The 27,053-nt window shown below is 45.7% G+C and overlaps 1 protein-coding gene across 14 annotated transcripts in view; it reads left to right on the top strand.

Annotated features, from left to right (window-relative positions):
* SGCD (sarcoglycan delta) overlaps positions 1-27,053 on the top strand; it is a 511,873-nt gene that overhangs the window by 470,012 nt on the left and 14,808 nt on the right. For 10 of the 14 annotated variants that reach the window (XM_039484141.1, XM_039484136.1, XM_039484137.1 and 7 more), the window contains one exon: positions 1,724-1,792. The exons of the other annotated variants lie outside the window; for them this stretch is intronic. In XM_039484141.1, the coding sequence (XP_039340075.1) occupies positions 1,724-1,792 (69 nt within the window). The remainder of the gene's footprint in view (positions 1-1,723; positions 1,793-27,053) is intronic. 14 annotated transcript variants of the gene reach the window in all.

The following is a 27,053-nucleotide window of genomic DNA, read 5'->3' as shown; positions in this document are numbered from 1 at the left end:
CTACAGTGCTGTCTATGCCAGGGTGAAGTTAGTATAACTATGTTATAATCCACACCCCTGAGTGACGTAGTTATACTGACATAAATTGGTAGTGTAGACTAAGCCTTAGGAGCGTAGGAATGAGGAAGAAGAAATGAGGGGGGAAAGAGGCAACAGAAAATGGATAAACCTGAATGGGAAGAGACTCGGTAGGGCAGTGTTTGTCTCACAATCATTATGTCATAAATTTAGTAGTGCTGTTGCCATTTCTTAGCATACACGTACCACCCTCCCCAAAAGAAACAAAATTTGTTTTGGGACCCTTCACACATGATCACCTCCAAAAAACATGTCTTGTGGCAACCTACAACCTCTATCTATGCCTCACCCCATCCTTGCATTGCAGTATGAGTTCCTCATATACTGGGTTGAATTTAATTATCAGCCATTGATGATACTAAGAACAAAGTGGGTCTTGTCTTAGAACAAAACTACACCAAAATACCATAGTTTTATTAGCCATGCTGATGCCACACACATTTTTATGTTGCATAACACAAAAACTTTCTGCTAGGCAAAGACACGTGAGTTTAAGGTACTTCAGTGCTAAGAGCAAAGTATGAAAAAGTCATACAGCGTGAAATCCAATCCATGCAGTGGGCAGTACAAGGAGTTAAATGGGACTTAACAGTTGCATAAGCCTTCTGGTGGTCCCTTGCACAGGACTGAATTTCATCCACAATTGCTATAGCATAAAAACATCCAGCACAAGCCAACCAAACCTAGGCGACTGCTCTTTCTTTAATATGCAAACACAGTTAAGGGAAAATTAATCCCTTGGTGTCTGAAGAGGTAATTTTAATCAAAGTTAATTATGAACCCCTAAAAATACCAAATGGCAGATGAAATGTGCTTACAGTATGATTTTATTAGTACAATTCTCCTGTACCATGTAAAGTACTAAGCTATCTAAATAGTCCAAGTGAGACCTATTGTGCCAAAGAACAATTTAAATACATTGTTCAGCTAATGTGGCAATATTCATTTTGTAAAATAATCATTCTCAGTGAATTAAGGATTCGTTTCATCTGTGTTTCACTAGGCAGCATAGGTATTTTCAATAAATGGGAACACAAATAATATCTCAGTCTAAAATCCATCACATTCATAAAGATTAACAGGTCAAAACCAAGAGGAAATGTGATTAAGAAATGGTACTGAAAGGTGAAATAATTGGTGGGAAATGGAAGCACTTCATTAGGGTGTAATACCAAGCCATATTTTAGAAGTGTGCAGTAAACACATGAGGCTAAATCTTCAGCTGATGTCAATGGAGGTAGGGTGATTGACACCAAGTATGAGTCTGGCCCTTGCAGATGTTAATACATTTAACACGAAGGGCCAGATTCTGTTCTCAGTTACACTAGGCAACCCTGACGATGATAGTAGAATTGCAGCAATTTAACTGAGAGCAGAATTTGGACCTATGAGAGACTTTTACTTCTGTCATCATAACCTGTGTTGGCGCCTTATTCCCGTCACTTACATTGCTATAAATCAGCCATTAACACCACTGAAGTTCCACTGGTGCCAAACTGGTGTAAAGGCAGAGGAGAATCAAGCCCCTGGTTTAAGTGCAAGACCAATCAAATGATGAATTCCTTTGGAATCCTCCCTGTTATCTGGTCATTTATATCAATACCATAGTTTAGTGTATAGTTCTTAAGTTTCTTACCCATTCCAGTGCACTCTCCAGGCTCAAGGGACAAGTTATCATCACAGGAGGAACAAGACTGTCTAAACTGCATGTAATGTGAGCTGTTTTCTCAGTTATATACAGTATTTCAGTAAGTCATTGTTAACAACTGGGACACCTCCAGCCTCTCAACACATTAGCCTAATATAAGGCTAGCGTGAGAAAGGCATTGATTTTACCTTTTAGGCCCTTAAGTTTAAAAACGATGTAGGAAGTTACATTATATGAGTTGATGTGAGGAAAGATGTGCCATTACTCTTACGTTTAAAACGATACCATCAGAGGATCACTGTATATTTCTCTGCCAGCTCCAGCGAGAGTGGGGCAGGCTTTTGTAAGCACGTTGTACCTTTCCTCAAACCTCTGCATGGCTAGCCATTTTCTTTGGTATTGTTGGTTATAATCTTCAAAGCTGTTACGGCTTTTGCCCCTCGCACAACTATCACAACAGGAAGAAGCCACATGGGCACAGCTGGGTTCCAGATACTCATATTTTCTAAATAGACACAATCATGTCAGGCTGTGCTAGACACACTCTAGTGTCTGGAAGCTTCTAGACCACAGAACACAGGTATCACCACTACAGGACTCTCAAACTATTTAAAGGGATGCTAACCTATTCTTAGGCCCAATTATCTAGGAGACCACATCTTGCTTAGTAGTCACCTCATGACAGCTTAGATTAGTTGAGATGCTCTTGCAGTTTGACTGTCTTGCAGTTGGACTGCGTTTTCCAGGACCAGCATGCAGTGAGGTTTCTCAGTGGAAGCGCCTTGCCTTCAACTCACTCCCGGTGGCTCTCCAAAGCCAACTATCAGTGTGCTGTGGGATCCGGTCCAAAGCCCAGAGATGTCATTGGGCTCTGTATCAGGTCCACTGTATAAGGTGCACATCTTCGGGCAGGCTTTTGAATGTGAAAGTGATCTAGTTGCTGAGGTATTCATGTTTCTCTTAACCTACTCCCATTGCATGGGAAAGCATTGTGTTCCCTTCAGCAGGTAGCTATAGGGAATCCTGTCCTGGCTGACAATCACCTACATCCCCCCTCTCCCTCTAAGGACTGGCGAGGGCAGGATTTAGCCCATGAAGGAGTTTTCTTCTCTATTTTTAGCAGTGGAAAAACATAACGGGGTCAAATTCTCCCATGGTGTAAGCCAGTGATGTGCCACTGAAGTCAATTGAGCTTATCTAAGAAACTGGCCCCACCATGTTTAAATCAGAGCACTGGCCTCGTTCGCAAAGTCTGCACATAAAAGGTCAGATCCTCCTGTAAGAACTTTCAAGAGCATCTATAAATAGTGAAAGCAGGCACTGCAGGAAGAGGCGTTTGGAGCAAATGTGTCTCAAGTACGTTTCTGAGATAAAATGTGATAAGCTCTAACGAGAAAAATAAAGTGACCCGACCTTACAAGAGCTTGAGTGAGTCATTCTAGATGGATTGCTAGTAGGATAGCCCCGGCACCTCTAAGCGTAAAAACTCATTGGGACTGTGCAGATAAAATTGCTCAGATGATAGGCCTCTAGACATGGGTTCAGAAACACAAAGCATAATTGCAGCATCTATCTGGGATACTGGCTTCCATCACATAACTAGGGTATTAGCGCTTTGTAATGCTGACTCAGGTCACATGACTGGAGTCTGGAAATAATGCAGAAGTGGTTCTTGCCAGCTCTCCTGTGACTCACATTTTTATGCCGCTTTTGTGCTGCATCACTAGAGTAAGCCGGCATTGCATTTTCTGGAAGATGTGCTTTAATTAAACACAAGTTACTGGGCTCAAAGAAAGGATAAGTGGGTGAAATGCTAAAGCCTGTGTTATACAGGAAGTCAGGTGAGATGATCCAATGGTCCCTTCTGCCCTTAAAATCTAGGAACCCCTTATCAGTCCAATGGAAGGGTGAACTTACAGGATCATAGAGCCAATTTGGTGGCTCTTACACCACATTCCCTTCTTGAAGCTAAGTAGCAGGGGAAAAGCAGACAGGGTCAGGATACTCCTGGGCTGTGTTTTAGCCACACCAAATTAAAGGCCCTGTAATCTTAAAGTTAAAGATACTTAATCAATAGTCAAAGATTTTGACCCATTGCAGAGGGCTTCCCTCGTGTTTCAGTACTTTTCTGCTTTGCTCTATTACTTTGTTTTGTTCACCCCGAACCCTAGTAGACATGACATGATTCCTTACCGGTGTAATTTATGAGACCAACTTAGGTTAAAGGTTAGTGACCTGGCAATTCATCGGTCAAGAATTGTGTTAATTCCCTTATTAGGGCGCAAGTTTAAAAGATTTGTTGCTTTTTGCTGCTGTAATTTTACTTCACTGCTCACCCCTTCAGCTGTAGTCACACAAGTGGAGCCCTGAATTTTTAATGGTAATCCTTCCTAGATCAGAGACAAACACATGCTAAAGCCGACTGATTCTCTAATCAATTCAGTATGTACAATGTATAAGTAGACAGCTTTTGGAGCTACAAGATGATGTTTTTATCTGGAGATTTGAGCCCTAAAATGCCGCACTGCAAAGTGTGGAATTTTAGGGCTCAAATCTCCAGATAAACCCATTGAATGTGTATTAACCCATTGAATGTGCCGTGTAGGGTGTGCAGAGTTGCTGTCTGTCATCCCCATCCCCATGTTGATTTAAATTAGTAGTAACACGTCTGTGTCAAGGAGAAAGGCTAAACCTCAGGCTGTTATAAGTAGATGATGAAGCCCTGGTGCTAGCTTGAACCTAGTTAAGCATATTGAATAAAGGACAGCGAACACCTGCATCCATGCGAGTGTAGTGAGAGTTTGCATTTAAGAAGCTCCTGTCAGACTGGCCTCAACTGAGCTGCCTTTAGATTCACTTGTTTCCTCAGCACAATAGTGTGCGTATGTTCTTGGGTGGGGGGACAGGCCTGCTTCGCCATAGCTATGGGACCATTCCTATTGAATATAGTGTGGAGTGAGAATAAGGAAATAAGAGAGGCAGGCAATTCTGTTTAACTAGAGGTTTTCCATATCGAACTGGTGCCAAATGATATGGCAGATATGATGCAGTGCGCAAAGGAAATCGGTCTCTGATTTGGTAATTGGTCATGAAATGCACCAGCCACTGTCCTCACGTGTCCAGTCATGCAGCATAATCACAGTAGAGTTATACTTAACCTATGACGTTGCCCCAAAGATGCTGCACCATAAAAAAATACTTCATAACTCTGTCTGTGCAGTCATTCTATAGTGAAGACACGTTTCCAATAAGCCAAAAAAGCCTGTTTCTCTGGAGATATTAATCTTCATTCCTGCTCTCTCTCTCAGATTGAGCATTTGTTTAGATTCACAAGATTGAGCAGTGGATCCTTTGAGACATAAGAAAAACTTATTCATATGCATCAGTAGAATCTAATGCAGTTCTTCCTTCTCTCAGTCCCCACATCTGTACAGATGTGCACACACCCCTTCTCTACAGAAGTAGGCTTGATTTTTTTTTAAAAACTATTGGGGCTGCACACCACTAACCTTGAGTAGAAAATAGATGCTAATAAATGCAAGCCTTGAAAATGTGAATTACAGCCATTTTACACTTCATGGCAGACTCATACTGGTGAAATGGTTTAATACTTAATTACCATGCTTGTCCTTCCCTCAAGTGCAGATGACATTCCTCAGATAGATTTTTCAATAACAACTGGGGAAGTAAATCGAGAAACTAATTAGTTATTCATATAATCCAGAATATTGACGATGCACTGATTAAAAGGATGTGGTGACACCCATTCTAACGTGCTGGATATGTCTATTCGCTTAGTCTACTCCCTGAAGTGGTGTTTTTTGGAAGGTTCTATGGAAAATGATAAAAATACCCTCCAGCTTCTGCAATGCAAATGTTTATAGAAAGCGTTTCTTTTCATTTACATTTTGTTGATCATGAAAGCGTGGCCGTAGAATAGTTTATGACTCATGCTCCAGGGGCAATATCTGATCTGTGGTGTCTTAGCACCATTTTTGTGGCATCAAGCTATAATGGGATCTGTAGGTTATTGACTAATTCAAACCATAAACATCCTAAGAGCATGTAAGGGGATCCAGAGGACTAGAACCCAGGTGAACAGGACACTGGATGACCACTGACCACTAGGCCTGACTCCTGGTCCTGCTAGGCCAGAGAGCTCACATCCCAGTTGTGACAAAGCAATCATTAGACAATTGCCTAGAGTGGAGGGCAGGCAAGCCAGCTTGTTTGTTTCGGTACAAGTTCTGTGATGCGTGCCTCGTTCCCCTTTGCAATGGAGCATTTGTAGTGACGTATTTACGTTGGGGAGCCCAAAGGTAACGTACTGTAAATCAGTTCCTGTACCGGTATGAGATGTGACATTTTTAACAAACTGTGAGATTCCCAATCACTATCATTAGCACTACGACATTTATGTTTAAATTATAGCTGCCTGCACAAAGAGCAGAACTATTCCTCGAATAAAACAGTAAGTGAAGGGTGGGGTGGAAAATAGCATGCACACATCTCAGTTCCGTGATGACAATCGCAGCACATCCTTTGATTTCTTTGTATTCTGTTTGGGACTGAAATATTCTGAGACACATGTCAGGGCACCTGTAGGGAAGAGGAAATTTTACTTTGAGTGCACCTTTCAGCTAGAAGTTAAACCCGAGGAATGGAAAGCACCATGCGTTTTGTGTAGAAAAACACATTATTTCATTGATAATTGGTGAGAATGGCAGTCTGTTTTTATTAACTGAATCTTCGCTCCCTAGAGGAGCGTGTCATATACACTCACGCTAATATATTTGAGAGGCAACTCCATGGGTCAGAGGCTCAGACCTGCTCACTTCCTTTTGCACTGGGGATTCGATTTGCATGGAGGAATTGTTGAGTGGCATAAATGGCTCTACAACAGCTGCTCCTGATCACTCCCTGTGTAGAGGGTGGGGTAAAGATGGGCCTGGCCAGACTACCTGGCTGTCCAGTGATCTTGGATTGGAGGGGAGGGATTGTTCCATTCAGCCCAAGATAGAGCAACCCTGGGGCTTCTCTAACTTGGATGGGGAATGAACTGGGTACCCTCTTCCCTCAACCATCAGAGGTGCTCAGAAGTATGTGTCTTATCTCATCTGGAAGGATCCTGTAAAGGCCAGTTTCAAAATGTGGAGGAAAACAGGTATAATAAATGTCTTGGGCTTACCTGACATGGTTCCTGGGGTTTAAAAAATCATGTTCAGAAAAATCTGCAAATGTAGGGCCCAGTCTTGCAAACTTTAATCAGGCAAAACTCTCATTGACTTCAACACACAGTTCAGTGCAAGCACTTCCACATTCACCTGAGTAAGGGCAGCAGCCATGGTCCTTAAAACCAACTCTTTAAAACTGACTTTCTAATTAACCTGGCACAAAACTGCAAAAGGCAACTCAAAAATGTGTTGCTGATCAAGCCAGCAGTGCTCACCATGTCCTCTCTTAATTTTTTTTCCCATTCATAATTAGTTTTAGACTCTATCAAAGCAAAAATACTTAATAATTGAGCATGTTTCTTTGCGTTGTACCCAGTCCATTCTTATTACGTTAAAGAGAACTATTTTATAGAGATTTTATTTGCACTGTAGACTGCAGCCAGGAAACAATAGCCATTTCATAACTATGTGATATCTAGAAGCAAAATGTACATGTTAAACTATAATGGGATTTTATTTTATTTTATTTTCAACTGGCATGTTTTGTATATTCATGCCAAAGGATCATAAATATGTGTTCAAAGTCTTTATCCTCAGTTAAATTGTACATAGCATGAATTATTGTTGTTTTTCCTCCCAGATCAAGCAGGAATAACTACATATTTTTCACCTGGTTTGAATTGATTTTGTCTTTTAAGAACAGGCTGCTGCCCCTGAACTGTTCTTCTCAGATATATTCCTGTGCAGATTTAACCCACAGGATACTGTGGGAGCCCTGGCCTTTTTCATCATGTTAATTTTCTCGCATCTCTGTTAAGATAGGGACACGTATGGTCATGTAAGAGCAATCCCGTTCTGTAATTTTCAAAGCAGTTTTGGTGGGTCTACCTAGCAGCACAGAGACAGCACAGCTAATGAGGACCCATTTCTAAATCTGGCTCAGACTGTGTCCATCAGGCTCAGGGACAGTGCTTTGAACTAACAGTGGCTTGTTTATTTTTCCGCCCTGCGCCACATGAGCTCAGTGTCAGAAATGACTGTCTTATCACCATGGTGTTTCAATACGCTCGAGCGAGCACATTAACCAAGAAGCTGTCATTTCAAAATGTATATGGAGTGGGTTCTTTACACACATCAGAACAAATCCCATGGGCACGGATTATAAATGTATCAGCAGATATGGGCAGGGAAGATGGATCCTTTCACTCTCCACAGGTATATTTGAGAGCTGGAACTAAACCAGAAACCCTGGACCCGAACACACTTCCTCCTCGGGACCTTCAGACCCAAAGCCAAATGTGGTAGCATTGGCCCATCCCGAAGTGGGGGTTTGTTTTCACATCACAGGGTAGCAAAGCAAAATTTGAGCCTTAAAAATAGTGAAACCTCAGAGCTGAATCTTATGGTTTCCAATGTGAATGTGCTTGGGATTCCTGGCATTTAGGAAGGTTTGTTTAAGGGCTGGATGGTGCCTTTAGGTACAGACCTCAGCAAGGTGCAGCGGTTGCATTGCCTCAGCAGTGACCCGGGTAGGCATTGTGCCTCTAAGTCACAATTCCTCCCCTGCTCTCGGGGGGGCGTGCAGCATTTCACTGCTGGCCTATGCCAGTAACACATTACATCAGTCCCTGCCCCGAGGTGGCTTAGCTGCATGGGCCAGGAAGAAAGGGAAGGGGAACCAATGGCCCTTTCCTGCTCCGTGGAGGAGCCTGCGGCAAGGGAAGTCCTTACTCCTTCCTCTCTCTCTCTCTCGGGTCACGTAGTATGTGACAGCATCACCCCACCTCTGAAGAGTCAACAGTCTGATTTCCAAACTCTGCTAACAGTCCGGTTACTAAACTGACACACCCCTGCAATCAGTATCCGGAGGTGCCAGTTTAGTGACAACTACTTGAGAAGAGCGACCAACTTCTCTCCGGTCAGACAAGTGTAAGCAACAGTTAAACGCTGAACTTCATTAGCTTCAAACGTGAAGTGGCAGCAGCTGCTTCTCCCATTAGCCAAAGTGGCCGTTATAAATACATATCTAAGTACACATACACTGCCTCGTTGGCAATGCATTTCATTTTAGCTACACAAGGACAATGTCTCCTTGGATGGAAGAAGCCAAGTGACTATTATAGCCACGTATTTCTTATAGCGTCATGTGGCTTCAGGGCCACGCAGAAGATATGAAAGCTGAAATTTAATTATAACCCAGTAATAGGCAGAAAGTGGATGAGTGGCTCCAAGAAAGTCTGAAAAACATGCTCTGAAATGCAGCTAGATTCACTGTGGACAGGGGCAGATTTCACGGGGGTGGACTGCAGCTTCAGAAGGCGTCTCCCTCACTTGCTTAGAGTAATTCAGAGTATGAGCTACCCCATGAAAAGGTGTCAGGTCTATGGGAACTGACTGTTAGTTTACTTGCTAAAGTCCTCTCATATGGTGCCTTATTTACTTGTTTATTGAATGTGTGACCCACTTATCAAAGCTAGTCAGACAACAGCGGAGACCATCAAATACAAAAGGTTGGGCTGGGTTCACTCCTGGGTCTCTGCCAGCATCTGCTAGTGTGAGCCCTGTGGCAGAAGGATCATGGTGGATTTCTCCATAAATCTAGACTGGAAGTTTTTTCCCTAAAAGATCAGGTAGCTGGGCTGGTGGGGCCAGCAGCTCACAGACTCTAGTTTGTGCTAGTTGGGATGTGAGAAGCACAGCTGTGCAACCAAGGATATTGCCAGTTCAGCACGCGCACGCACACACAGGCTCCACTCACTGGCCCTAAACCAAAGCTGCCTGCCCTAGGCAGAAACACAGAGGGAGGAAGGGGGTGGAAGTGCCCTGGCTATTCTGCAGTATATTCAGGTTCATATATAGCAGAGTGCCTGGGATGCAGGGGCACCAGGCTAGTTCAGGGCGGTGTAATTTGCACCTCTGCATGACAGGCTCTGAATCTGGGCCATCGAGTTGGTTTGTCTGAGCAGACTTCTTCGATTACCATGATGTTTCTAAGGTCCAGTGAGGATGTGGAGTTAGCCACAAATAGGGAAGATTTGAAAAAATATTAAAGGGAACAAGGCTTGACTGCTTGGCTTCCAGAGAGCGCGCTCTGACCTGCGGCGTACAGGTGGAGGTAGTGGGAGAGCAGTGCTGAGCCATCGACCGGGGCGCTGAGCAGCATGCCATCCAATGAGGGGAGCAGGCTCTGCATCAGTGGGGTGTCCAGGATGCTGCACCCAGCGTAGGTCACGAAGCGCTGAGGATGCTGCTACCTGGGAGCCATTGGCAGCAGTTCTGGAGCTGGCGCCCATGTGAGTCTCACTTCCTTTTAAGGGCAGCTCTTCCACGCCCAAACAGGGTCTTGCTGAGTTAATGAAAAGATGCCGTGGGCATCCCCTTGATGCCTAGCATTGCATTTAAGCAACTGTGCCCTGTCCACTCCCTGACATGCGCACTTCCCTCCCTCCTCACCCGTGCCCATTAGACATGGTAGATGTACGGCTTTTAGACACGTAACTGAGCACTGTGCAATACTGAAGCCTCTGAGCGAACGCTAAGTGCCTCTGCTTTGCCTCCCCTCCCACCTTTCTACATCAGCACCCAGCAGGATCAAGCCCAGAAGTCAGCTGTACCCTAATGTTCACCCCTTCCCGCCCTCCCACCATAGAAGGCAAATGGCAATGTAGGCGCTGAAATGTAATGTCATTATTTTTTCAGCCAGCCGTGCTCAGTTGAAAGGAGAAGGGAAAAAAACTACATAAAACACAAATTATAGTTTATGTCGAGGTAAATAACAGACTGTAGTCCAAGCAGAACAGGGAAATACAGCATGGCAGATAATTGGAACTCCTGTTTTACCATAAACATGAATTATGTGGGTACTGCCTGTGCCACACTTAGGATATTTTATGAAGATAGGCCCTCAAAACTAGTCTCAGCATGTTGGAAAGCTGTGATTGCCTTTCTCATGACTGTACATTGAACCATCTGCAGTGACACAGATCTTTTTTCATGCGTTACAACTAACTCAGAACCTATTAAAGTGAATGTGCGACTGACCGTATTCTTTCCAAAATGCTTCACCTTGCATTTGTCTCCACTAATTTTGACTTCCTGGGTGGTTATTATGGCTGCCCTCATTTTTAATTGCTCATAATTTTTTATCACCATTTGGATAGTAATTTTCCATTTCAAAAGTCTGAATTTTTAAAAAAAAAATATTTGATTTTGAAAATTTCAACCAAACTGATTCAGCATTTTCTAACAAGATTAGAGTAAAGTACATTGTTCTGCCCACGTTAAAAAATTCTGGTGACCGTTCCTTCAAGAAGCTCTCGCTTTGGAGCAGGGACTTGACCTTTGGCAGAGAGGGTGGCCACGTGAAAATCAGCACAAATTCGGCCAAGTTATAAGCCATTGAAAAAAATCACAGTTCACTCATGCTCAGCAGAGACTAGGTAGATTTTTGTAGCTATTAGCTGCAAAGATTCCAGCTTCACTGCACATATTTCATTCAGCCCAAGGTTGAGGAGAACTTTCCCTGCAATTGCAACTCTGAGCTGCTGCTCCAGAACTGAGAGCAGGGAGACCATCATCTCTTCTGTGTGCTCATCTGTGCCTCAGTTTACCACCCCTCACCTGGAAGGGTGCAGAGGGGATTAATAAATGTCTGAAGCACTCAGATACTATAGCGATGGGCTCCATAGAAAAGCCCATGAGGAAATTAATTATTCTGTCTTTGGAGCAGTGTTTGAATAGTGTACAGTGAATAGGGTCCACAGCCACCCATTGACCAATGAGGCAAAAACAAAATTAAGAACCATACTGAGTCAGACCAATGATCCATCTAGCTCAGTATCCTGTCTTTCAACAGTGGCCAGTGCCAGGTGCCCCAGAGGGAATGAACAGAACAGGTAATCGTCAAGTGATCCATCCACTGTTGCCCATTCCAGCTTCTGGAAAACAGAGACTAGGGACACCATCCCTGCCCATCCTGGCTAATAGCCGTTGATGGACCTATCCTCCATGAGCTTATCTACTTCCTTTTTGAAGCCTGTTATAGTCTTGGCCTTCACAATATCCTCTGGCAAGGAGTTCCACAGGTTGACTGTGCATTGGGTGAAGAAATACTTCCTTTTGTTTGTTTTAAACTGGCTGCCTATTAATTTCATTTGGTGACCCCCATCCCCGCTAGTTCTTGTGTTATGAGGAGTAAATAACTCTTCCTTCACACCAGGCATGATTTTATAGGCTTCTGTCATATCCCCCCCCAGTCATCTTTTTTCCAAGCTGAAAGGTCCCAGTCTTATTCATATTGAATAATTGCTCATCTACTGGGCACCATCCATCCTATGCACTGAGGGAGGCAGGGGGCTCTGTGGCAAAGCAGCTATGTCATCATGTAATAAAAGACAGTGTCACCGTGCGTACGCATAAGGGGCTGAATGAATGCCTAGGTCTGGCATTTCCTAATGTTTCTGTGTTTGACTTTGCAACCTTAATACTGTTCTTTGAATGTAGAGTTTTGCATGCATGTATTTCTATTGCCATAGCCGACTGGTGCCCAGGTGTGCTGGGTGCTGTGCAGTCACGTGGGGCTTGGTCATTACCGCTCCTACTTGTGGCTCTAGCCCCAGTGGGACATGCGGAGGCTACTCACCCGGTACTCTGCGCTGTCTGCAAACAGAGGAGCCCTGAGCGTGCCCCTGCCCACCACACGTGCCTGTCCCTCGGGTGCTGGGCGAGGGGTCCCCTGCTCCATGGAAAGAGGTAAGGTAAGCCATTCCTCCCTCCGTGCAGGAGGGGAGCAGGGGAAGAATTGTGACTTTGTCTGCACTGCAGTCAGAGGTGTGACACCCAACCAGCTCCGATCTCGCTAGCTCAGACACCACTAGCAATGAAGCCGCGGCAGCACGGGCCAGCAGGGCTCTGGCTGGGGTTGTAGAGCCCGTCGTGCTGCCTATGGTGTCACAGCTTCACTGCTGGTGTTATTGGAGCTAGTTGGATCAAACCTAGCTTGGCTATGGCTGTGGGTGCTGCAGTCACATTGCTGTTGGCAGTGTAGACATACATGCTGTCATTTGTGCCTCAGTTTACCACTCCCTCACCTGCAGGGGTGTTGAGAGGATTAACGAATGTTCATCCTCTGCTGGGTGGGAGCAGCTATCTGCTGCCTCTTATTCATATCAGACGGTAGCTGGAGTCTAGTAAAAGTTTCCAACCTCAGGCTCAGAGTCTGCCTCCATTACTGTCACACTGAGTCGACTTTAACTTGTGAATAGTCTCCTCTCCTCCACCAAAAATTTCACTTATAATTAATGGAAGTGGTGGGGAAGGCTCAGTCTGACAGGTCAGAAAAGTAAGGAGTAAGTTAAGAAAGTAAACAAAAAAGTCTTCGGCCATCAAGCCAAGTACTGAATTAGGTCATAAAGCAGGGAAGGCATTTCCCCAGCCGTACGACAAAGGGGCTCGGGTAATGAAGGGATACTACTGCTAGGATTACATGTTCTCTGCCAGTGAACTTAATGAACAGCTGCTTACATTTGATATAATAAGGCCAAAAAGTAAGAGGTAACATTTTTATGCCTGTAGCTCTGGACTTTGCTTGACAAGGATAAAAATGTGGCATGTCCTACGTGGTTCCTTAAGCAAGAACATTTTAAGAGACAAGAGAAAGAAAGAACATAAAATGGGTTTTTTTTATTATTATTAAGGATTTGGTGTCCTAGCTGTAATGAAGGCATAATAAATATAAATGGATGTTAATGGTATGTTACTAGAACTGTTCATTTTGATAGATGAAATGGAGTATCTGCTCAAAAGATGTCAGAGGGTAAAGATTATTACTGCATCATAAGGTTTCTGAAGTGAAATTCTTTGTGTTATGACTCACAAGACATTAGAGAGATAGAGTCTGTGTGTGTGTGGAATAATTTGTAATGTATTCAAATTGCTGTAAAAGTCTCTTTCTGAACACAGGATCTCTTACCAGAATCTGCTTATATCATATAGAGTATAGATAACTCGTAAAGACGGCAGTTTTTTTCAAGAACCCGAAGATTTTACATGCGGAATCCTTAGCTGTGTGCTAGAAGGAACACCCAGAGGTGGTGCTAGCCCATGGGGAGCCCTAAGCAGGAATAATTTGGTGGGACCCCCACACATAACATCATAAAAAGCAAATAGGGGACCCCCTTGAGTCAACTGAGGCCCTAAGCAGTTGCTAGCGCCAGCTCTGGGAACACCTGACAAAGTTCTGAAACAGTAAGGTCCTGATCCAGAAGCCAATTGTAGATTTCACTGGGTAACATCTACTTGCATGAACAGGCGCCAAGGTCCTATGTGGTTTAAACCCTTCTAATCAATTAAAAATGACATTTCTGACTGCCCCTTTGGGCTAAATATTTGAGTTCCCTCATAATTGCTCTGCATTTCTATCTGCTAAAGCCTCCACCCTGTACCAAGTTATCCAACTCTTGCCCCTATAAGGCACCAAGAACTGTGCTGGGAACACCATGGAAGAAGTTAATCCTGGCAGTGGTGTTCTAGGCTAATTCATGTAGTCTGTATTTATTCATAATGAAACCCAAAGGATCGGAACTGTATAATACAGCAGGTAATAAATTTATTCCAGAGGGAATTCTGCGCCACTGCGTGTGCACAGAATTCATGTCCCCCGCAGATTTCTTTGTTTCCCTGCAGAAAAATGACTTTCTGATGGGGAAGCAAAAGAAAATTGCAAGAGCAGTCACGCACCACTCCCTAGCAGCGCAGGTACATTGTTTCAGGCAGCCAGCCGAGAGGTAAATCACCACAGGGTTGGGGACACCCCAGCCAGTGGCTCCTACCCTGAGCCGGGATCAGCTTCCAGTCGTGGCTGGGCTGGAGGCAGGAGAGAATGGGACTTCCTCTTCCCCCTGCAAGGAGTGGCTGGGGCTGTGTCAGACCCACCCTCAGAAACCTCCCCCAGTTGCAGGAAGCTCAGCATCCTCCCCTGCTTCCTGCCCCCATTGCTCCTCAGCTACAGGGAGGGATCACTGTGTGGGGAGCTGCTCCACCATCCCCCCAAGCCCCATGCATCCTGGACCTCCCATACCGAGACAGCCTCACCCCATACACCCAGAACCCCCCAGCCCTCCATACCCAAACCCCACCAAATCTCACCCCTGCATCTGGAGCCCCCTTGCACCCAGACCACCTCCCACTGAGCTCTCTTTACTCAACCCCCCACCCTGATGAGCCCACTCCCTGCACCCCCCTGAGTCCCCACGCCACTGACCCCCAACTAGCTGCACCCAGACTCCCCCACTGAGACCCAACCACCTTCACCTGGAAGCCCCTGCAGAGTTCCATTGCCCCTGCACCTGGAACCCCCCCAACAAACCTCTGTGCATCCAGATCCCCCCATCCCTAACCCCTAAGTTGCCTGCACCCACATTGTCCCACACAGAATCCTCTCACCCCACACCTGGATCCTCCCACACTGAGCCCCTCCACAGTTGGAGTCTGCCTGCCCCACACCTGGTGTACCTGGCACAGAGGGGCAGGATGTTTCTGTGTCAGGTCCAGGCTATGTGATGTGTCAGGGGCGGGTGCAGCCTCACCGCTGAGCCAGTGTCCTGGGGTGAGGGGGTTGCAGGGTGATCTCCTACGTTTGTGGGGCCAGTGGCCCGTGCTCTCCACTACCACATGCTGGAGCCTCTGCATTTTAGTTACTGACAAATGAAACTTGCAGAATTTTAAAATATTGTGCACAGAATTGTACTCAGAATGCCCTCAGGAGTATAAATTAATTAATTGGCACTTTCTCATGCCCCATTTTCATTGGTAATGTGGAATCATCTGCACATTTTTAGTATTATTGGCCCAAGTCCTGTAGTCTTTAATCCTTACTCAAGGAAAGATCCCATTTGAAGTCATAACATCATAATCCTTAGCACTTATGAAACCCAGCTCTGAGGTGTGTCTGCAGCCTTCTCCTTTTTCTCTTCAGGGGTATGGGTCCTGGGCTCACCTATAAAGATGCCTGATGCCTCCCCCCAAAGAAACCCCTGCTGGTGCAGAGAACACAGAGGGCCTGTCCCTTTGGAAATACTCAACACCCAGTCTCATACAGATGAGTATCAGAGCATACAAAGATAAAATAGTTATCTCAGTTCCCAGAATAACAGAACAGTAACTGGGGCTATATTCGGTATGGGTAGCTCAGGATAGGGGACAATGGAAAAAGGGATTAGGGTAATGAAAGAGAAAATTAACAATGCATAAACTCTTCCCCCTCCCAGCCAATGCATGCCAGCCTGCTCCCTCCCAGCACCTGCCTAGGCAAGTGGCGAGTTTAGGTTCAGTCTTTGATGGGTGATGCAGCACTAAAATGGGTGGCCAGCGTGGAACACAATATCAAAATAAACAAACAAGGGTGTTCTTGCAAAGTAAAGGATGGTCGGATTGTCCTTGTGGCTCTGTGGTCTGGATTCACATGTGACATTAGGCTCGCTTTTGGTAGCCTGACCTTGACTCTCATCTCAGGCTCCTTGTTTCTTGTCTTTTCTGAGCTGACATTGTTTAATGTCCCAGAAATCCCAAAAGGATCTTCCCTCGGGCAGGAATGTGGAGTAAAAGGTTCCTCCCTGGCTATACTCCAAACACAGCCAACAAAAAGTAAAGTCAGGCCCTTTTCTCCTGGCTTATCATTGGTCCCAATAGGGTTGCTAGTCCGTTCTCTCTCTGCCATGGACCGCAGGCAATCTGGGAAGCAGAGTCCTGAACCTCTGCCACAATTATGGGTATAGTCCGGAGGTGAGTCCCCTAGAAGCCCAGTGTGGTATTTCAAGAGCACCCCCTCCAGAGGGGTTACACTTATAAGCACAGTTGCAGACACTACATGATTAATCCTCACAAGATCCCTGTGGAATAGACCAGTATATATTATTGTTACCCCATTTTACAGAAGGGAAAACTGAGGTTTGTGGGTTATTGTTGATCCGTATAGACTTCACTGCAAGAAACCAGGTTAAACACACTCTGCACATTTGTGCAGGAACTGTTCATCCAGAAGACACAGGTACAAATTTGGTCCTGGAATTCAGGCCTGCAGTTCCCACACTTATACAGGGCATGATTTGGACCCATGCATGCAATGCACACTTCCACAAACACTCAGCCTCCATTGTCACAGGAACCAGATGGATTCTGGGCAACAGCGTTAACACTGATCTTCATACGTCTCCATCTCCTTGCTTCCTCACAAAACAGAAAAGGAGACTGTTCAAGCCTAATCCATAGCAAGCAGTGTTCCTTGTGAAAATACCAAAGAAGGAGCTGCTAATGGCAGCTAAATGGATACTCTGTTGGCTTTCTACTCCCTGTACCAGGTCTTTCACACTACAGTGCACCTGCCAACTTTTCTAGAACGCCCACAGATGTGTTGACTTTATATATTCTCAGATACTACAGTGATGAGCACCAGCATAAAAACCTGGATGGATGGATGGATTTAAATAAGGGAATTGACTCAAACCATGACTTCATTAGTACCTTCTGCAAAACCAGAGGTTGCCTATTCAAGTGACATCCAAAAAGGATCTAAATCTACAAGAGTCAAAAGATTAGTTACAACTAGAAAGAACAAATCAAGCAATAAAGGACGCCTATTAGAAGGGATGCCACCTTTGAAATGAAGACACTTTGGAGTTCATCAGAAACCTCTGGCACACATCCAGTCACTCTGCCTGCCACCCGCCTGAAATATATTTCCAAGACACTCCCATATTTTATGCAGTAGCCTCTAATAGATACATGCAACAATAGTACATCATATACCCTGTCAACTGCTGTGATGTGAGAGGACCCATGGTGTCAATGTGAAGGAAGTTTTGCACGTAGGAGTGAAGACCTACCACAGTGCACATTATAACTTCCCCTGCAATTCATGCCATATGTTACAGCATTTGTGCGATACCGGAGAATGTCATTCTTTTCCTCAGTCATCTCGTCAAGGAACCATTCCCTTAGATGGATGGTTGATCTCCAGCTATGAGCAAAGAGTCAAGTAAACACAATATAATTTTGTGAGCGTTTGGCCTTTCTCTAAGAAACCTTGTAGACACTATTACAGGTTTCAGCATTTACTGATTTGCAGGCATGTATACAAGCATACAGCAAATATAACTCAGTGTTTGACATTTTCAAAGGAAACTCAATTTAAAAAAAAATCCTTTTTTGTCACATCTTTTACTTAGGATAATAAATAGCAAAATAGAGGCTACAGAACAGCTGTCAGTTGTAATGACTTTCATTCACTACCAACCTGATCTGGATTCAAAACTGGTGACCTAGAAACGAAAGGCTTCTGTATCACATTAGCAATTCCCTGAGCCATAACCAGTCCTCCCACCCTTGCTGTTAGATGTGTGTGCCATGTATGGAGTGGATGGCTCAGGGGGCTGGTAATGGGATACAGACCCTTTCATCTCCAGCTCCCCACTTTGAATCTAAACCGAGTGGGTAGTGACCAAAAGTAATTACCACCCGACAGCTGTTCAGTGGTCTCGGTGAAATGGCTGGATGGTTTCAGTCCCGTTCATAGTGGGCAGGTATCCACATTGCACAGAAAACCACCATTGCAATTACTACTGATTCCTGCCCCTACCTGGCAGTCCCAGCAACTACGCCAAGAGCTAAAGAGAGCTGGAGAGTGAACTAGTCTTTCACACCCAGAGATCACCCTTCTTAAACAGAGCTGATGCACACCAGTGCATTTGCTTCTGCCCATTTACCTGCTGGATAGAGAAGGTGATGTTTTCAAGCTTTCAGCGCTGTCAGACTAGACCCTTTCATGAGCATAAAATTAACTTTAAAAATATACAACCCGTTAAGGTAGACTGTGTGTATGTGGGCGGGAGGGGTGTTTGTCACCCTTTGAACAATCCCTTTGACTAGTTATGGCAACCAACTAGAATTTATCGTCAAGTCTTGCAGGAGAGAAATTTCTATAGCTGAAGTTTATCCCACTTGAGAAAGTTTGATTATGAGGTGTGTGCAGGGCTAGTCCTTAAAACTGACCCTTTCCTCCCTTGATTGCAAGTAGCTGTCATGAATTAACAACTGGGACAGTGATTTATTAATGTATCCAAACCACTGCCACTCTGTGTTCTGTTTTTCAGAGATAAATGTCCTGAAGCTCCTAGCACACAGGCTATCCATCAGAACCACACTAGCTATGTTTCATTGCCATCAGAAAATGCAAAATTCCCCTGAAAACTGACATAAACTGGAATAATGGAGTTAAAGAAGTGCCCTATGATCAAGTATGAAGACAGATTACAAACAAAGCAGAGCAGGCAAAAAGCAATGTAACCTAGAGTCACATCAGTCAACAAGTCACCTCTGGATCTAGTATTACTTATTATTAGTGAGGGTGTTTATTTAGCTAGTGGTTTCTGGGTGTCTAATTCAAGACATCTGAAAATCAGGCCTCTTTAAGAAGCTGGGTGGCTCAGCACTTTCTAAATATTTGGGGTCTCAAGGTGGGCCCTCAAAATCACTTGTCGCTTTTCAAACTCGCAGCCAGCTCGGGCATTTTATACGGACAAATGCTGAAGTGAGCCAAGGGAGTCTAGAAGAGGCTCTGGAAGGGACTTGGTCTTCGGGCAGTCTAGAAGCTTGCAAAACTATGGCATATTTGTTACCATCAGGAATAATCGTCACTCAAGTACCTTTGCTTAAGGGTGTTTTAAGCAAGTCCAGGCCTTGCAACTGTCACTCAGTAAGGAGAGAAATGATGACGTTTTTCTGAGTGAAGGGATGGAGCTGAGCCCAGCCCCACAGGACAGGAGCTGCTGCTGCAGGATGAGTGTAAGGTGAGCTCGCTCTCCCTCCCTCTGGGGCCTCCCCTCTGCACTAGGTCAGGATGAGGGTTGCGGTGCTGGGGTAGAGAGTGCTGCTGCAGGTGGTGGGTGTCCCAGCAGCAGGCATTTTTCTCTTGGACTTCATTAGAAATACCAATGTCTGGTGTGTTTAATGTCTGTGAATTTGAGACTTGGAGCAGCACGACAGTCAAGTGAAATACTCAATGCATTTAAAGCTGGTGACTGTTCCAGCATGACTGATCATCTGAGCGGTCACCATTTCATTCTGGAGGTGGAAATTAGAGCAACCCCTGTGACATACCGTCTTTTCAATTTCAGACTTTAATACCCCCAGAGAGACGGTGACAATGTAGTATATAACAAAGTGATAGTAGCTTTGAGTGATCTATAGGAATTGATAGGATTGGACAATGGAAAAGTTACATTCCACGGCCGACGAGTATCGATGGCCATATAGTCAGTGAAGCTATAGAATGCAACTAAGTGTCATGTCCACAGATGGCCCACTAGCATACCACCCTCTGCTACAAGGGAAATCGCTCAGAGACACGCTGGCAGCTTTGCTATTAGCACTGTTGAGCCATTCCTGTTTCTCAGAGATAAATAGTCTGAGCTGCTCTAATATGCACTCGGCCCATCAGCATAGAAATTTTACTGAACCTCCATCTCTTTTTTTTTTTTTTTTTTTTTTTGCACTGGGATTAGTTATTTTAGAGCCACTGACCCTTATTCCCATAACCCCGATGCAACACATGATAAGAACACCGTGAATGGGCCACCACAGTCACAGGGCTAGCTGCACCTCCAGCCCCCCCTTTTGGGGTCTCTCTGTGCCTGCCCTCGGGTGTCAGGCCTCGGAGCTTTCCCTTTCGCAGGGTGGAATCCTGTCTCATGCAGAGATTGTGGACTTTGTCATTTAGCATGAGGGAGACATGACTGTACATTTTCAATGTAGAACGAAGGTGGTGGGCCAACTTCCAGCCGACGGGTGTTTTATCACAGAAATCACCAGCATAACTGGTGCCTGATTGGCATCCTCAGCGGAGAAGTCAAGGTTGGGACTGGTAAGATACCCACTCGGCCCTAAGAGTGCATGGCATTATTTGCCATGTCCATTGCCCCTCCAGACTTGAGTCCCCCCCTGTGCCCTGCCCCTCGTAGCAGAAAGCAAATGTAAATATATTTTTCTGAGTGCTCAGCTCTGTTTATTCTCCATGCCACCCAGCCTGCAGCGCCATTAATGTCCTCAGAGTTTCTGAACTGAATTACATTCCAGTTGCTGCTTGCCTGCTTTTCTCCTGTCAATCACAGTGGGAACAGCAAAGCCTTTTGGGGTGCGAGCTCCAGCGGGGCCTGAGCTCCCTCTGCTCAGCCTGGAGCTCACAGCCCCACCCCCTTACCATGGGGCTCTGAGCAGGGCGGAGCTCAGGCACCCCCCCCGCCCCCCCCGGAGCCAGGCTGCAGCTGTCCAGGGATGCTCCTGGATGTGCTGAGGCTCCAGGAGAGGGTTGGAGGCAGAGTCAGACCAGGGCCGGGGTGGGAGCCTCAGCCGTTCTTTTGGGGGCCCCTGCGGAGCGCAGAGCCTGGGGCCTGGGGCAAATTGCCCTATTTCCCCCCCCCCCGGCGGCCCTGGTCTGTGATCCCATGCTTGACCACAACCTACTTGTCACCGTCTGCTGATCTATCTAAACTTACATGCTGTAATAATACAGTTTTCAGTATAGATATATAAATTTTAAATAACATGCTTACATACATTTTGCAGTTACCATGTCCACCAGTGGTCTACACGTTCTCTATAGAGATCTTACGTGTCACACTTTGGGTAACTAGTATGTAGATATCAGCCCCAGAGGATCCCTGAAAATCCCTATGCACCCCAGTTGGCACCGAGGGATCTCTGGGTCACAGAAGGGTAGAAGCAAAGGGTACAAACCTATATCCAATGGGTTAGAATAATAATTCCAACTAGGGACTGCCCATTTCTCAGAGGAGGTGGGTCTTCTCGGCCAGGATCCAATTATATTGACAAAGCAGTACTGCAAAATTCATATTGCTAATGTCTGTGCTTTACCGAGTCTGTAGATAAAAGAGCTTCCTTCTCTTGTGCCGTTAATCTTGTATCTTACACAAGAACTAAATTCATTAGGACAACAGGCTGTGTTAAAACAAGACATTGAGATTATCTCCATTTGGAATGGGCACGGAGAGACTCAGGTCTTACTAATGGTTCAAAATAGGTTGAGTAAATGACTTCAGCTATGGTCCCATCTAAATCAGCATCCAACTCCTTTGTCCGATGAGAGTGAAGTTGGCCAGATTGTGCTGTTATGAATTATATTATATTCAGTTAGAGGTCCTAGTTGAGATCAGGGTCCCATTGTGCCAGGTGCTTTACACACACATTGTAAGAGACAACCCTGCCCCACAGACCTTGCAGTCTAAACAGACCAAGTCAGATGAAGGGTAAGAGGGGAACTTAGGCAGAAAGAGGTGAATTGACGTGTCTGAAGTCACACAGGTGGACCAAAAATAGAATGCTGGTTTCCTAAACCCCAGTCCAGTGTCCTATCGAGTGGCCTACACTGCTTCTCAGCTGTTTCTGAATATGGTTCTAAACTGTATTACAAACCTGGTTCCCTGCCTGCCATCATAAAATATGGCCTGTGGACATTGCGTTGACTGAGAACGGCAGCCAAATTTTCACAACAAAAAAAAGTCTCATTTTTGAAGCCTTCACAGTTTGCAGGAGCAAAGAATGCCAGGCTGTCACAACGCATCTTACAAGAGCCTCTGCTTTTGCTCCAAACTTCGGTGCAGCAGTTGCTGGAATGCTGTCTTCTGGTTATGTTGGTAAGGAGCGGATTATGAGAGACCTCAGTGAATTACAGCTGCCCAGGACTAGGGAGAGGAGGTTGGCTGACGAGGTTTCCTGCTACTTAGGGGCCTATTTCTGATCCTCCATCTGCTCCCACATCTGGGTGGAGTTCCTCTGGGCGCTGGCTCCCTTGACACCTTCGAGGAGCAGTCGGTGCTGTCCGGGGTTCTCTGCTCAGTGTCCCCATCACGTTCCCTTCATTTAGCCCTGTGGCCTCACTCCTGTCCCTGTTATATCTTTAGTTGTCCCCCGTAATTAACTGAGATCCCGGACCTTGTGGATCCTCCCCTTAGGCCAGGAGAGGTCCTTTAACAGTGGGTGGGCTTCCGCCTGCCCACTTCCCGGATCCCAATAGGATCAGCCTGTTTGCAAAGCTGCCTGCCAAACTGTTCAGTCATCTCTCAGTGGCATTGTACAGTTCAGTGCTGCTTTCCCTTTAATTAAAAGGGGGAGCCATGCAAACTACTGCCCTTAGATAAAGTAGAAGAATCCAGAATACATCCCTGGATGTATGGATTAAGATGGGACATTGCATAAATGGTGAAATGTAACCTTTACAGAGCTCAAGGAATAGGCACCTCCTGGGAGCCACCTAATCCCGGCTTTGTACTGGCCTTCTGTACAGTGGTGAATTTCTCCCAGAGAGACCATCCAAAATGTTCGTTTGGTAGTGGATGAAAACTGATATGGATAACCCTAAACAGCTGATGGTGTGAGAAGGCCCTGTTACCTATTATGTTACCAGCTAGGGCCAGATTTTCAGATATTTAGGCACCTAGCAAATTAGATACCCATTGGAATCAGTGAGAGTTTGGCTCCTAACTTACTTAGGTGCTTTTGAAAAGCCATTAGGCACCTATCTGTATCTTTAGATGCTTAAATACCTTTGAAAAACTGGCCCATAGTCCAACATAAAACTGTTCTGCTGACTTCATGACAGGCATTACATTCTGACTGCAGCTTAAATTTTAGTTTTTTTTCAGTAACATTTGTGATTGTCTAAGACAATCTCATCCATGTAATGCAACACCACAAGGGTCCTTCTATGACCAGTCATGGAAAAGAACTGTTAGCACAGATGAAAGATTTTCAGACTTATTGTTACATTGTAATCATGAAAAACACCAGTCTAGGTGCTTGCATTTAGCAAGCAAAGAAGTCAGTGAAGTTAACACTCTACGTACAAGGGTCCTGAACCACTGACTTTTACATGAAGAAATCAGTGTGAGTGCCTCTACACTGCTTGCTCAAGACAGGCTGCTAAGTAGAGAAAAATGTCCTTTGAGAAGATGGTACCCTGCTTACAGGAAATCAAGGCTTTTACCTGTTTCCTTCATGGTCTATAATTCAATACTCAGACCATATAGTGAAGTGGCTGCTAGAACTTCACTGTCTCCCTTTTGCTAAAGCCTGTCTGCATGGCTCAATGTCAAAGTCAGGAACTAAAAACCCCCTGAAAAAAATAACCACCAGGCAGACTGGAAAGAAGCCATCACTCTTCAAACAGCAGCTTTGGGATTAGAGATTCCAACACTTCCCTGACATAAGATGTATTTTTTAACTTTATAAACAGCAGCCAAATCTAGATGCATAATGTGATGCTGGTAGCACTTTAAAAGTTTTGTTTAGGCATTTGGGAAACATTGATGCTTAATCCCAAAAATGAAAGGAAACACTGGGAAAATTTGTGATTGATCCATGTTAGGGAAGTTCATTATCTATTTTAGAGTGATTCAGAGAACAAAGGCAGAATTGGAATTAATTGGCTTCTAGCACTGCACTGTTCCTAGAGAAACCACCTGCAAAAAGACTTAGCTAGCTCTTATACCAGTTCTGTTATGCTGGGTTCCTCCATAGCCAGGGCAATCACTACCCGAACTTACACTAACACTGAGGTAAGCCAACCTGTCTGGTTTTTCCTAATGTCCAGCCCCCTGCCAGATTCTGAGGTGGTGTAAATATTTCAGTTGACCCAAAATAAATTTTGGAATTTTGCTTTATGAAAAAAAAAGCCTTTTCTTCCTGATTCGGGACAATTTTTCCCTCCCCAAAATCTCAGTGTTGTTCACAGGATGGAAATGTGTGTTTTCTGGCTGGTTCTAAACATAACCCTCCTTAAGTTTTCTCTTGCAGTATTTCTCCACTGATTTGTGGAGGAGTGGAGGGCACCAGCCAAAGGAAGGATTCAGGTTGACTCTAAAGACTAGATTCCAATCCCAGTTACAATATGCAGTGTGGCCGCTCATAGTCCTGCTCTCCCCCTGAAGTCAGTACGGCTTGCATCTGCACCTGCACACCCTTACAGCTTCCTTCCCGTTCAGTTCCATTGTGGGTTACTGACTCGGGGCTCCAAAGTACCACATCAGTACAGCTCTGCAATGGTGGCAGTGTGGAACGGCACCGTCCCTGAATGGGAGGCACATGGCCATTTTGTCTTGATGATATCGGGTCTGTTGTGTGTTCTCTAGTCAGGTATTTAGGGTCCTGACTAGAGAACACACAACAGTCAATTCACCTCTTTCTGCCTAAGGGTTGGGGGGAGAGGGCAGAACAGGAGCACACCACAACGGCAGTCCTTCCCAGGCTCTTGTGCCTGTGAGCAGCAGCCACCCCAAAGAGCACCAGGAGAAAAGGGATGAGGGCATTGGGATAGAAAAGGTGGACGAGCACCGGCTCCCACTGTGTGCCACTCCAGAGCCCCAGGTAGAATTCTGGCTGAGTGGGTGAGAATGCCTCTTGGGAGTCCGAGCGCTACGGCATTTCCTGCTTCCCTCAACACAGGGTGTAAGTCACAAACTGGCTATTCCTAACAGTTGTTACAGACTGAATTCTCCTGCCCCGGTATGCATCCATGTCCCACTGTGGGGGAAGGTCATGAGCGTTATAGAAAGTATGACTGAAACAGCACCCCCTCCTCTGTCCAGCTGGCACCTAGCAGGCTTTGAACTATTTAATTATTTTTCTTTTTGGTCACATCTCCCTGCTCATGAAAATAAGTCACTGATGGGGCTTGAGGCAATCTGCCACCTCCCTGGCCAATCTTCCCAATCGTCCAGCAAACAGAGACTGGTGCCAAATCATTCAGTTGCTCTGTGATGTGGATAAATATATAAAAGACACACACAACATTCAAGACAAGAAGACAAAGCATAGGAGAAAGGAAGCCTTATTATTATCAACCCATTTTACAGAGGGAGAGATTAATCAGCGTGCCCACAGTCACACAGGGAATTAAACTCAGATTGCCAGTTCCTTAACTACATGACCATCCTTCTTATCTGATTGGTTGTTTTTTTAAAATACAAGTAAAATGGAAACCTAGCTAAAGCCCCATGCTGGCTGTTGTGCTTCTCTCACTGCCTGGTCTACACTGGGAGGGGGGAAATCGATCTAAGATATGCAACTTCAGCTACGAGAATAGCATAGCTGAAGTCGACGTATCTTAGATGGAATTAAAATTACTTACTTCACGTCCTCATGGCGCTGCGGCTCCCCAGTCGACTTTGCTTCCGCCTCTCACCGAGCTGGAGTTCGGCAGTCGATGGGAGAGTGATCGGGGAATCGATTTATTGCCTCGACACTATACGCAACAAATCGATCCCCGATAGACCAATTGCTACCCGCCAATCCGGCGGGTAGGGTAGACGTACCCTGAGAGTTGCTGGAACGTAGTGACACCAGTTCCATTTTTTTTGACATCACTTCCATGGGTGGCGGGTAAACGAGCCATCGGGGGAGGCTTCCCTCCCCCGCTGCGTGAGACCCCACCCCTCCGCTCCCAGCCCCTCTACCCCCACACCCACTCTCCCCCACGGCCACCAGCCCCCCCGCGCACCCCCAGCCTGAGTGCACCGGGCGGGCAGTGCGGCCAGAGCGCCCCCTGCCCCAGCGGGTGGACGGTGTGGCTGGAGCGCCCTCAGCCCCAGGCGGGCTGCACGGACGGAGCACTCCACAGCCCGGCCTCCAGCCCCGGAGTGCTGGGTGGGCAGCGCGGTCCCAGCGTGCCCAGCACTGGGCGGACTGACAGGTGGCACACGTGGCCTCAGCCCCAGCACTCCCAGCCTCAGGCCTTGTGTGCACTGGCTCCACCCTGCCTGCCTCAGCCTCTGGGCCACAGAAGCACAGAAAGCAGGCAGGAGGAGGCCTGTGGGCAGAGGTCACGCCAGGCTGTTGGGAGAGGCACAGCCTCCCCCTGCCTATGCTACCCACTGCCCGTGGTCACCTCAGTGTGCCCGGCCCCCTGCCCATTAGCTGCTTTAATTGCATCATTTCACTACCCGCTGAGAAATCACTGAATGGAGCTCTTTAGAAACCAAAAAATGGCTTTGCTTGAATAGGGAGGTCTGGGGGAACAACATGGAGCTGGAGGAACGGGGGAACATTACACAATGTTTTTTTATGTTATCAAAAGTGATTGGAGCTGG

This window comes from Mauremys reevesii, linkage group 8 (genome assembly GCF_016161935.1).
Source record: "Mauremys reevesii isolate NIE-2019 linkage group 8, ASM1616193v1, whole genome shotgun sequence".
In the NCBI taxonomy this organism is placed as follows: domain Eukaryota; kingdom Metazoa; phylum Chordata; order Testudines; family Geoemydidae; genus Mauremys; species Mauremys reevesii.
The sequence above is the reverse complement of the archived record's forward strand: the minus strand, read 5'-3'. Positions and strand labels throughout refer to the sequence as shown.